At 42.6% G+C, this 13,827-nt stretch overlaps 2 protein-coding genes across 6 annotated transcripts in view; one reads left to right on the top strand and one right to left on the bottom strand.

The window, feature by feature from the left end:
* atm (ATM serine/threonine kinase) overlaps positions 1-3,646 on the bottom strand; it is a 23,541-nt gene extending 19,895 nt beyond the window's left edge. The window contains exons 1-10 of one of the 2 annotated variants that reach the window (XM_037085018.1): positions 3,538-3,646; positions 3,029-3,148; positions 2,787-2,905; positions 2,358-2,503; positions 2,092-2,256; positions 1,744-1,909; positions 1,394-1,632; positions 922-1,091; positions 569-747; positions 18-389 (exon numbers count right to left, since the gene is read on the bottom strand). In XM_037085018.1, coding sequence (XP_036940913.1) covers positions 18-389; positions 569-747; positions 922-1,091; positions 1,394-1,632; positions 1,744-1,909; positions 2,092-2,256; positions 2,358-2,503; positions 2,787-2,905; positions 3,029-3,100 — 1,628 coding nt within the window. In that variant the 5' untranslated portion in view covers positions 3,101-3,148; positions 3,538-3,646. Of the gene's footprint in view, positions 1-17; positions 390-568; positions 748-921; positions 1,092-1,393; positions 1,633-1,743; positions 1,910-2,091; positions 2,257-2,357; positions 2,504-2,786; positions 2,906-3,028; positions 3,149-3,448 lie in introns of both variants that reach the window. The other variant, XM_037085009.1, reaches the window with a different exon arrangement.
* npat (nuclear protein, ataxia-telangiectasia locus) lies at positions 3,641-13,629 on the top strand. Of its 4 annotated transcripts, none has more exons than XM_037085035.1 (18): positions 3,641-3,747; positions 4,057-4,099; positions 4,303-4,421; positions 4,531-4,591; positions 4,685-4,757; positions 4,891-4,934; positions 5,374-5,610; positions 5,876-5,951; positions 6,191-6,281; positions 6,727-6,818; positions 6,950-7,031; positions 7,171-7,267; positions 7,373-7,489; positions 8,165-9,475; positions 10,110-10,210; positions 10,890-10,983; positions 11,118-12,430; positions 12,877-13,629. In XM_037085035.1, the coding sequence occupies exons 2-18, from the start codon at positions 4,063-4,065 to the stop codon at positions 12,955-12,957; spliced, it is 4,026 nt and encodes a 1,341-aa protein (XP_036940930.1). In that variant the 5' UTR covers positions 3,641-3,747; positions 4,057-4,062; the 3' UTR covers positions 12,958-13,629. The 4 variants fall into 4 exon arrangements, with proteins under 4 accessions (XP_036940930.1, XP_036940937.1, XP_036940944.1 ...); XM_037085042.1 differs by lacking the exon at positions 3,641-3,747 and adding an exon at positions 3,754-3,911; XM_037085049.1 differs by lacking the exon at positions 3,641-3,747 and having other exon boundaries at positions 3,754-4,099; positions 11,118-11,132; positions 11,232-12,430.
* The last annotated feature ends 198 nt before the right edge of the window (positions 13,630-13,827 follow it).

The raw sequence follows: 13,827 nt of genomic DNA, 5'->3' as shown, positions 1-13,827 counted from the left end.
TCATGGTGGCAACTCACTGAGACGGTTTACATGCTGATCCAGAGAACAGCTTCCAGAGTTCCCTGTCCATATTGATCAGTCCACCGTGGATGATAGAGCTCAGCAGGTCCAGGCAGAGAGCTTCTGTCTGGGGTGAGCTGACCCCTCGCAGTGCCAAGGTCCACATCCGACCCCACAGCCTGCCCAGCTCCGGCCTGTAAACCTGGGCCCTCTCCGGGTAGTGAGCCTGGCAGCGGGCCACCTCCCTCAGACAGCGCAGCACGTACGGCCCCCTCTCTCCCCTCTTCTGCTCGGCTAGGAGCTGGTACAACACTGACAGCAGCGGGACCAGCTCCTGGCCGGGCACCATGGACGGGTACTTGGAAGCGAGCACTGCAGTGATCTGCAACCTGAGGGGAGAAAATGACAGAGATGATCCTTGATCTGGATTGGGTGCAACCAGAAAAACAACAGGCTACTTTTCTGGGGTTTTCTACCATTACCAAAATCAAAAAAGCCCATTTATGAGCAGCACTACCTTATTTACCTTCAAAATGTTCTTATATTCATTGTGTTGTGATTTCCATACCATGGTATGATATCAAAGTCATTATGGTGAGGCTGCAGATGATCCCTGATGACGTCCCAGCCCAGCTCGATGCGCCTTCGCTTGCTGGCTGCTCCATATGTGGGACTGCCCATGTGGGTGCCTCTGATAGAGGTTTGGGTCACCTCCAAGACATGGTTGTCATTGTCGTCACTGAACAGCTAGAGGGATTAAAGGAAAAAGGTTATCAAGACTGACCCCCCCTGAATCCCCCTGACACCTAAAGCATTTTATATTATTATTATTATCATTATAACTACATAACTGCATAAACATTTACGTCAAACAAAATTGTTGTTGTTTTGTTTATATACTTGAGTCACAATCTCTGTTACCTGGTGACAGATGTCAGCTGTGAGCTTGATGAGATTGTCTTTGACGGCGATGTGCCGGGTCCCTGTGACGTACTTCCCTCTGCTGCCTATGTGACTTATTTCTCTGATTAAGGCATCATACAGGTTGTACAGCAGACTCCTCCACTTGGTCCAGTCCTCAGCATGAGCACCTGAAATATGAGCGAGGAGACAACCAGTTATTGGTTGTGTGTTTATAAGGACAAACCTGTGGTTTATTACTGGATGGCATGATCCTCTTGACATCTTTCCCTGTGGTTGCACTTTCAACTTTCTAGATTAGGTTTGTCAAATGTCTCAGTGCACTGCTTGAAACAGACAAATCAGTGGGATTGTACATGAAACAATACACAACCCACAATTAAGCCTCCGTGCCGTGCAAGCGCAACACCACCAGAAACACTTTTTTTTTGTTGTTGCCGTTTTTTAAAGACATACGGAAAGCTCACTCTACCTGTATCTTGTGTCTTGGCTCCTTTGGGGTGGTGAGCACACATCTCCAGGTTCAAGAACTCCACTATCTCCTCTTTGAGAGCCACACTGGGCCTCATATCCATCCAGACATACAGTATGGAAGGGAGCAGCTCCTCGCCCAGGTGACACACCCTCATCCGACAGTTCATGGCCGCGGATCTCAAGAAGATGTTGAGAGCAGAGACGAGGTGCTCCAATATAGACAAGTGTTTCTCCTGCCTAACACCATCACAGGAGTTTGAGAGAAAAAAGAAAAACAATAAGTGCAGTCATTTAATTTAATTGCATTAAGTTTATAACAATTTAGGATGCAGTTGGTCAAGTCTGTACCTGGCATTTAGCAGTGCTTTGGAGAAGAAGCTGAACAGGGTGTTGTTGAATCCTTCAGTCTGCGTGCAGCAGCCCTGCACCACCGTGTGGATGACTCTGCTCACCAGAACACGGTTGATGGACTTGGATGAAGAGTTGAACAAGTGACAGTACAAGCCCAGAAGATCTAAGGACGGCAAAAACAAACAAAAAGGTGATTCAGTAATCTGATCAGCCAGGGTGCCGTTACACTGTCAGACAACAGTTGTAACACTGTGTAATGCTAGACGAAAACAAGATTTGTTTCAAAGGTATCATGCTCAAATTGCTACATCACTTATACATAATTCGGATGAATATCCCACTGACCGTGCCACTGCTGTGAAGTGATGTCACACCAGTACTTGCGGACAGAGAAGATGTCCTTTAATAGGATGCTGCTGTAATCTTGTCCATAGGCTGAAGAGCTGTATGAATTCTGCAGGACCTCGATCACATGTTTCAGCAGCTCACTGCACTTCAGACGAGGCCCGCCTGCACAGAGCGAGACAGACAGACACAATAAAGTCAGATATTTACGTCAGATATATTTAAGTTTAACCCACTACTGGATCTTGCAAAGACATCGCCCTTACGTTCATTTGCACAGCGAATGAAGTATTTGATCAAGCTGCACACGTCAGCCATCTTCTTCTGCCGGTTGGCCATCGTAGTTGCTGTGACATTGGATTTAAGTGATTTAACGAGTTCTGTCTCCTTCTGGACATAACGCTGCAGGACTCTGTCATGGAAAAAACGAGAGTATGCAAAACAGATCAAGGCCATTTCCAATAAAACCAAAACTCACAACAATTTACAAATTCAGCACAAGCACAACATACAGGTATGTTGTATAACAGGGAATGAGAATAGATTCTTGCGCACACAAAATTGACACTGAGGTTGCAATCTAAAAAGCATGTTTACAATCACACAGAGCAAAACATGACTTATGTTGTGCTGAAGAAATTGATTTGCATTTTGTTGCACATGAACAAAAATGCAAATATAAACAGGTAGACTACCTGAAAGCAGCATCCCATGTGAGTAGCTTGGAGCCTTTATCTTTGAGTCCGGATGAGCGATCCAACTCTTGCACAGTCTCTGGAGTTCGGATGAGCCGTCTGAACTGCTCCGCCACTTTCTGCGGGTGTGAAGAGAGGACACAGCTGTGGATTTATGCTGCACTCAATGGTTAGAACTTCCTTACAGTGAAACTAAATTGTAAACACATCTCATGTCACTGTTGATGTGCAGATGTAATTACCTTCCTCTCTGTAGCTTTGTCACTCTCCAGCCCCCTGCAGCAGACCATGAGATCATGAAGAGCCAGACTCATCGTGCCTCACAGTGGATGAGGGCACCGTTTTCCTCAATCTGGATTATTCTACCAGATAAGATGTAAACAAGACAGCATGTTATTATTCATACACAACATGCCTGCATGACAATCACTCAGCATAGACAGCATCAGCTCACTTCTGCCTGCAAACAATTTACATGAAATGACAGTTTTACTAGCAACCAGTTAACTGCAAAAGTACTGCAAACCACTCTACAATCAGCCTGGCCTTGCTGGTAGATGAGCTACTTTAGCAACACAAGTGGCAGACCAGATATGAACGTGATTCACACGCATCCATTCAAACGCTGAGTACGCTCTGTGGCTCTCAGTGTGATCGCTGACCTCTGATGACTGCGCCGATCGTAGTTGCAGAGCTGTCACACATGCAGGCGTGAGGACGGTAACTATGCTACTGTGCTGCTGCTACTCACAACTTTGCCATCTTGACGTGCGTTAACAGACACATGCACGCACACGTAGAAACATGCAGGAAATTCCCGCCCCGTCTGCGGCGCTGCAAGGGTCACATCACTTCCTGGTCGTCGCTAGAACCTCGGGAGTCCGGTAACCGTAGCGACAACGTTGAAACACACTCTCTGCTGTGTCTGCTGCGATATTAGTAGTATGATACTAAACATATAGTAAGTCTTGTTCGATGTAGTGTTCTCACATGTTTATATACAGCAGCCTGGGGGGGGTTAAGTGGAACTTCACATTTCGGATTGAACTACAACTACCGAAGTTACGATCGACTGATTAGTTTGAAACTTCCGGGTTATACGTGCTTGAGTTCCCCGCCTTTTGAGTAAGCAGTGGTAGGCTTAGGACGTCGCCCTCACAATAACACCGCAAACGGTTATCAATTTGACGCTGTAAAACAGATTTGTGAGGGACCTTTCTTGAATATGGAGCTTACTGTTCCCTGCTACTAACTTTATATCAACCAACAGGCAGCCATGTTGTTACCCTCCGACGTCGCCCGGCTTGTTTTGGGTAAGTCTAGTGTAGCTGTAGCGTTAGCAAACAATGATAGCCTACTTAGTTGTAAACAGGCAGCTTATAGCTGACAGCCGTCAACTGTTGACCTTCTAACTAACAGTAGAAAAAAAAATATATTTGGGATGACCATCCTCTTGTCGTTTGAGCTTTCTTGTGCTGTTTCTCTCTAACTGGACGTCTGTAAATGTCCTTCCCAGGGTACCTCCAAGAAGAGGGATTGTCCGCTACAAGCCAAGCTTTCATTCACGAGAGCCCAAACCTGAAGGAGTATGCGGATCACACCTTGGGAGATGGAGCTATTCCTGCGTGTGTGTTTGTAAGTGTGCTTTTTTGTCTGACAGACCCTCTCAGAAACTGATGGGTAAATGTCATGCGCAGAAACGTACAAAACGCTTTTATGATTCATTGCTTTTGTTCCCACACAGTCTGTCTTCGGCAAAGGCCTAACAACCATCCTAAATGAGTATATGGCCACTAAAACGAAAGGTGAGATCATCTGACATTGTCCCCGAATATATTATAAACGTACCATTTTTAATATGCTCTTATTCATGTGTGATTAATGTGTTGTTTCCTCAGAGTCTTGTCATGAGGTTCCAGCTGTGATGACCTCTTTGTGGAAAAAACTGGATTTTACACTCAACCAGATCAAGTAATGTGCTTCAGGATTCAGCTTCTAAATCATTGCAACCATCTGACCACTCATTGGAACTGAACACAATCTCAATTCCGGGGGGTTCTTCATCACGGTTATTGTGCCCTTATTTTTTGATTTCTTTCCTTAGGTCGTTGCAAAACGCCCCCGCTATATCAGCAGCATGTCAGAGAAGTAAGTCTTTTCAATTTAATATTCTTTTGTGTATTGTAAAATAATTAAAGGCAAAGGTACGGTACTGGCACACATATGTATACAGAATATACAGCAGTGTTTGCCATCAGTTATCATTGACACCCATCCAAGAAAACTTAACCGAGCCACTAAGATTTTAGTTTTATGATTTCTGTTTTTCATGTTCGTGTGCGAAAGTTAAAGTGTCAAATAATTCTAGATTCTGTTTACAGCATGTGTAAACATGTCAGAAGCTTACTGTGATTATAGTGGCAAATGTTAGTGCCTGTAGCATCTTGATAGTAAAGTGTACAAATGATTAGCATTGCACAATCTTTACACAGTAGTTAAACAATGATATAAGAAATAAAATTGGAATTATGCTGAGTTCTTTGTTCCACACAATGGCTTCTAATTAACCAGCCTCTGTCCATTGCAGCACGTTCACGCATTGGTGTAGCAAACCTAACTAGACAGCGGGTCTTGACTGTGGCTTCATCCGGTGCTCTCGTCTGCTCATCACTTTCTGAAACGAGCTCCATTGTCAGCCCTGCAAACACCTCTCACAGCATGCTCGGCCACTCCACCCCTGTGAGCTACGCTGCCCCGCAAGCCCGACCAGCTATCGGCAGTGGAACACCCCAACAGATCCAGGATGTCAGACTAAATACGCCCAGTCAGTATCACTTAACATGCAGTTCTCTTAATTTTTTTTCTCTTTTTAAAGTGTAACTGAGGTAACGGTTCAAAAGTTTTTTGTTTGTTTGTTTTAAATCTATAAAATGTCTCTTATATAATTTCTCTGTGATAAAGAATTATTACTTTATTTTTACAGTCTTAGCAATAGGTGTCATTTCCCTGCTTCCTTAACTTAAAAGCCATCATCAGTCACTAAAACAATAACTTTTGTGTAATGAGTGCAAATAATATGTCCATCACAGGGGACTCACCTATACCAGTGATTGTTTCAGAACATAGGCTAAATCCAGGCCCAATGTCTCCTGGACGGCGGAAATGGTAAGGATGATTATCATACAGTTGTTGTTAATAGTGCATTAATAAAAGAGCGGCGAAGACAGACTCTGCTGTCCTGCTAAGGCTAATCTGAGTTTGTTTTATGTCAGACACATATTTGTTGATTGATATACTGTGGCTTTTCTTTGTGTTGTTGTATAATATTGCACTTTATCCTGCTTACATCATTGTGCCCTTTCCTTTTGCATTGTTAACTCTCTCATCTTTGCTGGTGCCTTCAGGGACACCCCTAGGAAAAGAGGTGGTGCCACAACTGGCAGTAACCTCATTGCAGAGCCCCAACTTGAGGAAGCGGGCGATGAGAACTTTCCTGTAAGTAGATCTGTATGTGTGGATTCAGCTTTCCTAAACACTGAGAATTTTTTAACTTTTTTCATTCTCACAACTATCTTGGTCCTTTTTATGCAACAAATTAGTGGTTAATAACCTTTAGAGGTTTATCTTTTGTTGGACACCTGGGGAAAAAGTTTTAATTTTTGGTTTAGTGCGTTAATACTCAACTTTTGCAACTTTTGATCGCGTTTGTGTGTTGATTTTTGTGTATTGTGATGATGAAATCTAATATTTAGAGTATGTAATGAATTCAGAAGTAGACTGGGTTAAGGATCTGTTGTCTCTCAGATCTGAGTATACAGTATATGTATGTGTGTACATATATTATAGTAGGTGGAAACAGTAAGTTATGAGTTTATAATGTCATGGAATCAGAAATGGCTTGTTCTCCCTTAAATGTATTAACACATGCTCATCTCCACAGCAACTTGTGATCCAAAATGCACGTGACAGGATTTTGGGGGACAGGTCATTACAGGAGAAGCTTGCTGAAAACATCAACAAAATCCTCGCCAGGTACATTTTGAGTTGGAATTATGTTTGCTCACTGCAGGGAATATGGATTAAGTTTCTGTGATGGATTTGTCAGTGGCTGTCAAAGTTGTTACATGACACTATTTTCTCCTCTGTTTCACCTCTAAAATCAGTGATCCAGTGCCCCAAACATCAAAGGTCTCTTCGAGTACAGTGGAGGCGGACCAGTCTATCGATGAAATCTTAGGATTACAGGTGCTGTAGAACTAATTTATACTTGATACTAATATCGTAACAATAAAATCTGCTTTTCTTCCCCCCCCTTAAATATGGTCCTTTATCATGATCAATTCAGTGATTTATTTTGCCCTGTGTGTCATTACATCCTGCACAGGGGGAAATCCATATGAGTGACGATGCTATCCACGACATTTTGGAGCAAACAGAGTCTGACCCAGCTTTTCAGGCCCTTTATGACCTCTTTGATTACAGTAACTATGACCTACTTTTATTCTGTTTGTGGTGCACAATACTTCTGAATGAAAGCACAATGGAAAACCATTGAATAACAGACTTTTTGTTGTGTGCATTTGCAGATAAAACTAAATTCCCTGATGGAGAAACAGGTGATGGAGATATTGGTGGCTGTCCAGAAGAGAGTGATGCAGCTGGACCCTCATCTGCAGTCAGACCCCTTCAGAGTGATGATCCAGGTATTTTTTACGGTCTCTCGTAGTAGGCTGTGATAGAAATCAAAAACAGATGTCAGCATTGATTGTTTCCCTCCATCTCACATAATCAGAGGCAGGTTTTCTTGACTTCAAACTGCAGAGGGGAGATAAAACTTCATGTGCAGTGAAAACACTGCAGATATAGTCAGATTTATCATTTGTAGTGCAAAGTCTGAAGGAGGGTAAATGGTTTAGTTATGGTGAACAGAACAAGTTAATTCAATCAGGACAAAAAACTAAATACTATAATTGTTCCAAACCAAAACGGATATTCACAATTTCTCCTTGTAGACATTTCTAGTGTAGAGCGCTGTTGTCGACATGAGTGACGTGTTGTGTTGAGAGAGAAAAGAGAGCTACAGTGAAAGGTTCTAACTATGTTTACTTTCTTAGCTCTCAGAGCAGTCATATCTGGTATTATTTTGCTAACATCACTACATAGTTTAGCCCTGTCTACTTTGATGTTAGTGCATGTTGAAAGTTTGCGGACTCAACACAATTTGTTGAAAACTGCAGCCGTTGGACTGCTTTACCACACTCTTTACAGAGAAACTGTGTGTTGTGTGTGCTAATGCTAACTATTGATTTTTGGAATAAAATAAAAATTGGCATATCTGTTGATTGATTAATCATCAGATTTTCTATTTTATTTGTCAGGCACTACACACAAAGATGCTAATGCTTCGGATGCAACATCAATGCCAGCGAGACCTGGACAAGAACGCAAGACCAGAAAATCTACTGCTCCCACCTTATTAAAGAAAACTTTTCTCTGCCCTGGTGGCAGAGCATCCAGAATTGAAAATAGTGCAGCCAGGTTGTTAGTGAGTCAGGGAGAGCAACGAGGTGCTTCATCTGCTGCAGTGGACTCTTGCAGAAAAGGAAAAGCCTCTCCCTTCACTAACAGTGTATTTGATACACCAATGGATATTGATGAACCGTTAAATACACCTCCCCCCCCTGTAGACAGTATGGAGAGTATGGAGCTTACCTCAAAGGGCGGCACCTCCACAACCACAGTTCCCTTGTCTGGAGCATTTTTGTTGCCAGCCTCTAATGTGGACAATAAATGTGAGCTTAAACAAGCAGAAGGATCTAAAAAACAACCTGCTTCAGCCCCGTTAACTCCGTTTAACCAGCCTGCTTTGATGTCTTCTGTACAAACTGAACAGAGCAATACTCCAACAGCAACAGCTGATTTACCTCAAATGTCAATTGCAAGCAGTGGAGGAAGCACTCAACCAGTTTTTACTCTCTCAGTAACACCTGATTCTGCCTCTTCAACATCTGATTCCACTGCCACACCAGCCACAGCGACATCTGGCTCTGTTTCTACTTCTGCCATGCTTACAGCTTCCGCCTCATCCGTATCCACCTCACCCGCATCATCCTCCTCTTGTGGCCCAGTTGATTCAGCACCTGATCATCCAACCACGAGTCCCCCAACCCCGAGCAAGTCTGCAGCTGATTCCAATATAGTTTCTTTGAAGATCATCATCAGTGATAACCAGGATGAGGGTTCTTCCAGTGACCTGGCCTTGACTCAGGCGATTTCAAGCATTTCTGGAGACAAGATCCCCACCATCTATCTTTCCTCTCCAGCTAAATCACCTGTAGCCCCAGGCACACCAAAGGCTAATTTGGACGAGGCAGCACAGGCAGTTAGTGGACTACAAAGCTCTGAGGTACATGCAAGTCCTCTCTGCAGCAGGGCTGGGGCTTTGTTGGCATCTCCATTGACAGGGACATCACAGGTCCCCCAAAACTACATAATCCAACTCCCCCTGGACACTAATACCCCTGCCCTCCAAGGAGCTACAGCCAGCTATTTCCTTGTGACTGATCCTACCACCACAGATGCTCAAACCAGACAAGTGCTGCTGTCTACTGGTGTCTCAAAGGGACAGCCTATGTCTGTCAACCAGTTTGGGGTGGCCACACCAACTAGCTCCCAAGGCTACTCCACAGGTAAGAGACGACAGACTTCCACTTTGGCTTGTCTGTATAGAAAGAAACTAATCTCAGTCGCATTTGAGTATCGCTGGCTGTAACTTTTGGAGCTGCTTTAGTTGTGAATTTGTAGTGTTCATATTTGCAGTGAAGGGAGCTTGTTTCCCCTCAAGTTATTTTGGTCTTGATAAACAATGGACAGTGTTGCTTTTGCTACATTTGTGCATGGGTTGTAAGTGGAGTTCTGTTCTTCTGGAGCAATGCACAAGTACATTTTGGTGCCCATGCATAGTAACATATACAACCCTGATGCCAAACAAGTGCGGACACTGTGTTGAATGTAATTTAAAACAGAATGTAATCATTTGCAAATCCTATTAAACTTATGCTCAGTTGAATACAGCACAAATACAAAACATTTAAATGTGTTCATACTGAAAATGTTTAGTTTCTTCTATATGTCCAGTCATGATTTTGATGCCCACAACATGCAAAGTGAAAACAACCACAGCATCCCAGCTTTTTTGGGGTTGGGGTTGTTGGGGAGATGTCATACATTGTTCATCTTTGTTGTTCATTGTCTGTTCAGCCCATTACTGTAATCTTTATTAGTGTAAGTCTTTGAAATAAACAAATCTGTGTTTATCTGCAGGGTCAACACTTATCTTACCATCACCTGTTAAGCCCATGATGCTTCCAGTTTCTGTTGTTGGGCAGAATACATTGGGGAAGTTCCAGATGGTGTCCAATCAGGTAACAAGACATTATCTGCAGGTCTTTGTCAAAAGGTATTTCTATTCTTACAATTTTCAAGTTCTTAAAGTTTTTGAACGTTCTGGTGACCCATCAACTCCAGTTGTCATCCTGCCATCCGATACAGTATGCATATGCATATGCAAAAATGAAAGTGTTACTGTCAAAATTGATAAATGACCAGTGAGCGAATGTAACTAAGTAGTTTGGACAAGTGCTGTATCTAAGTACAATTACGAGGTACTTGGATTTTACAAGAATATTTCCATTTTTTTCCTGCTATGTACAGTACTTATGCTCCACTCTATTAGAGGTAAATATTGTACTTGTACTATTGTGCTAAATTGATTTGATAACTATTTGCAGATTCAATTTATTAATAGCCAAATCAGAGCCATATTAGCGCATTGTTAAAAAAGAAATGATCTGCAATCTGACAAAAATAAATAACAATAAATAAAATAAAATGCTGAATCTGATAGCTGGTCAGACCAATAATTGGTTAATCTTAAGACCCAGTACTGTTAAGGCTACAAAATTGTAAGTATGTTTCTCAATCCATCCAAGACTTATAATTAAGACTTGTGTGTTATAATAAACTTTGCCACCTTAAAGGGCCCCCACTGGCTCTTGATTTTTAGCAAGAACAATGAAATGTATCATCATTGTTTATTTACAGCTTGTTGCCATACCAAAGGCAGTATCAGTACAGCAGTCGGAAACTGTGAAGCCCAAATCTCCCACGGTGGCAGTCAATTGGTCTAAGCCGGCTGGTGAGTTACAGGTTTACTTGGACATACATAACTATTTATAATGTCTTTCTACTGTGTGTGACCAAAGGCAGTTGTGTTGCTCTGCTTAAAGCTTTACCACCTTATTTCTCTGACCATTTTTTTCTGAATTCCAGGCACTGAGCATCTGAGTAAGTTGGTTCAGCCTGTGTCTGCTGACAAAACAGGCCAGCAGGATGCAGCAAATGGTCCTAAACATAAGAGAATTTTATGTTTTGAATCTTCTGCAGAAGTTCAGAAGCAAACTCCGAAAACAACAAGAGCCGCCTTACCTCCAGCAACAAATACATCTACATCACGGTCTGTCCACCGGACTGAGAAAGATAATACACAGCCAGCCACTCAAACAAGGCCTAATATCCTGGGTGGCAACAAGCCCAAGAGGAGAGTACAGACCGTCAAATGCTCAGCAGATCCCCAGTTTGACGGAGGCTTCATGAAGGAGGCAGTAAAGTCCACACCTCCACAGCAGCACCAGAAAGATCCTGTTAAGAAGAACCCTCGTAAACAAGATCATGGCATCCATAACAAAGAGTCTCAAAGTGCAAGTACCAGCAGGGAGGATGCCTCACAGCCGGAGGCTTTGAAAAAGTCACAATCAGGTCATCCATCAAAATCTGTTGAGAGGAAGCCCAGTCATGATAAGGAAGGTGATAGAGTGAAAGCTAAAGATTCTCATAGTTCTCGCTCATTGTCCTCTGATTCTGCACTGAAATCAGGAACTAGGAAGGAGAAAGATGAGAGTAGCAGGAAAGAGCCTGCAGAAAAAGCTCCTGCCAAATCACGTGAGGGGCGTTCAGAGAAGAGGACTCCTTCTCAAGAGACACCAAATGTGACCGCTAACAAGGAGAATGAAATCAAAGGTAGCGTTCCAGAGCAGTCAACACCTTCATCTTCAGCATCAAGAGAATTCAGCCCTCCAGCTGCCACCCAGCCTACATCGAATCCTCAGTCCAAGGCTACAAAAGCCCCCTCAAAGACCAGCTCTCTGGCCAAACAGGCAGCTGAGATGCTGCACGACATCCAGGGTCTCAGCTCTCCTCCCTCTTCAGCCAAAAAACCTGTAGTGGTCACTGCAGAACCTGGGTCCGGACATGACCAGGAGCAGTCCGCGGACTGCCCCAGGACTCCCTGCCGACAGAAGAAGGGTAAAGAAGGAGAGGGGACTCCCAAGCATCCGAAGCACCCCAATACCCCAGATGTCCCAAACTGCAGCCCAGCCAGTGAGGCTGGCAGTGAAAACAGCATCAACATGGCAGCTCACACACTCATGATTCTTTCTCGTGCTGCCATTGCCAGAACAGGCACTCCACTGAAAGACAGTTTACGACAGGAGGGAGTGGGAGAAATGTCATCCGCAGGCTCTAAGAACTCTAAGAAACGCAAACTGTCTTCTCCTAAAGCCAGCCCACCTGCAAAGAAAGACCGGGTGAGTGATTTGCCATTGAGTAGGCATGTGTTAAAAGTGTATTAAGTTGTTAAAATTGCCACTGTTTTCTTTAGTAGACAAGTTCTGTTTCAGTTATATTCTGGATTCAGATGTAGGTTGATGTAGGTCCACAATGAATGTGAGTGAATGATGTTGTTAGTATACAGATTGTACAGGAGAATGCCCAAGGTGATTTAAATTTGATATTTTGTGTTAAACCGAAACATAATCAATCTTCACTTCTGTAAAGCTGCCCCAAGGGAATTTGTGTTACTTCTGATTGATTCGGAAATTGCGGTGGTTTTATATCAGCACTTGGATCATCATGCAGAGACTGAATTTCTGACTAAATTAAAGTAGATTGCCTAATCAATTCATTTAAATGAAAGGAAATTTTTATATGTATTCTTGATGTGATAATTCTGATTTTTGGTTTAAATCTGCAGGAAAGGAAGAAACTGATGGATTGCTTTCCCCATGACTTGGATGTGGATAAATTCCTGTCTTCACTTCACTATGATGAGTGAAATCTGACACACCAACAGTAAAAGGACAACGATATCACTACCTGCTTCGGTTACTGTCCAGGAATGGAACAAGCCATCTGCTTAACCTGTGCCTCTGTTTCCTTTTAGTAACCTTGCCTGAGACCTTATAAGCTGTAATGTCTCCCTCAGCCAATGAGAGACTTTGATTTAATTGTCTGCTTTCAAGTGTGGGTGATTTGCATAAAATCCTGTTAGATGCAGCAGAGGTAAGGCAACCACGGCACTTTGTTGTATTCTTTTTAATTCTTATGCTCACTTCTGTGTTAATCATCATTGTTTGTACCTTTTAACTTAATGGGTCCATTATGTGAAAGTGGGTGACTCAAAGCATTTCCTTGGTCAATATTTGACTCTAGTTGGATAAATCCAGCGGACACTGAGAGTTTGTTGTGTAAAAATACCTTTTGGAATATGCCTCTACCAGTCATTCTAGTCACACTAAATGAAGAGGTCTCATTGGTTGAAATCCAGTTGATTGATTGATTAATAAAAAAAGAAGTAACGTGAACATTATAATTTGTGGCATAAATGTGTATAGTTTTTTTTATGTAGAATCAGACACAACATTAAAATGGCTGCATTGTTCAGAAATGTAAATTGAGGCTTTATTCAACATTTTAATAAAACAACGAAACAGTCTTGTGTATTTCATCACGCGTTCAGTGTATACATAGCTTGTGTTAGAGGCTTTATCTAACATCAGTCTGGATGTTGGAGGATGCAAGAGCTGGACAAGTAAGGAGACGAGACTTGGGTGCCAGATGACATCAATGCATACACTTCATATGTGTAGGTCATTCAGTTTTGTGTTTGTTGCTCAAAGTCTAATTATAGTAATGGCACATATTC

The sequence above is a fragment of the Acanthopagrus latus genome, chromosome 2 (assembly GCF_904848185.1).
Source record: "Acanthopagrus latus isolate v.2019 chromosome 2, fAcaLat1.1, whole genome shotgun sequence".
Taxonomy (NCBI): Eukaryota; Metazoa; Chordata; class Actinopteri; order Spariformes; family Sparidae; genus Acanthopagrus; species Acanthopagrus latus.
This window is presented reverse-complemented; position numbering and strand designations above follow the sequence as displayed.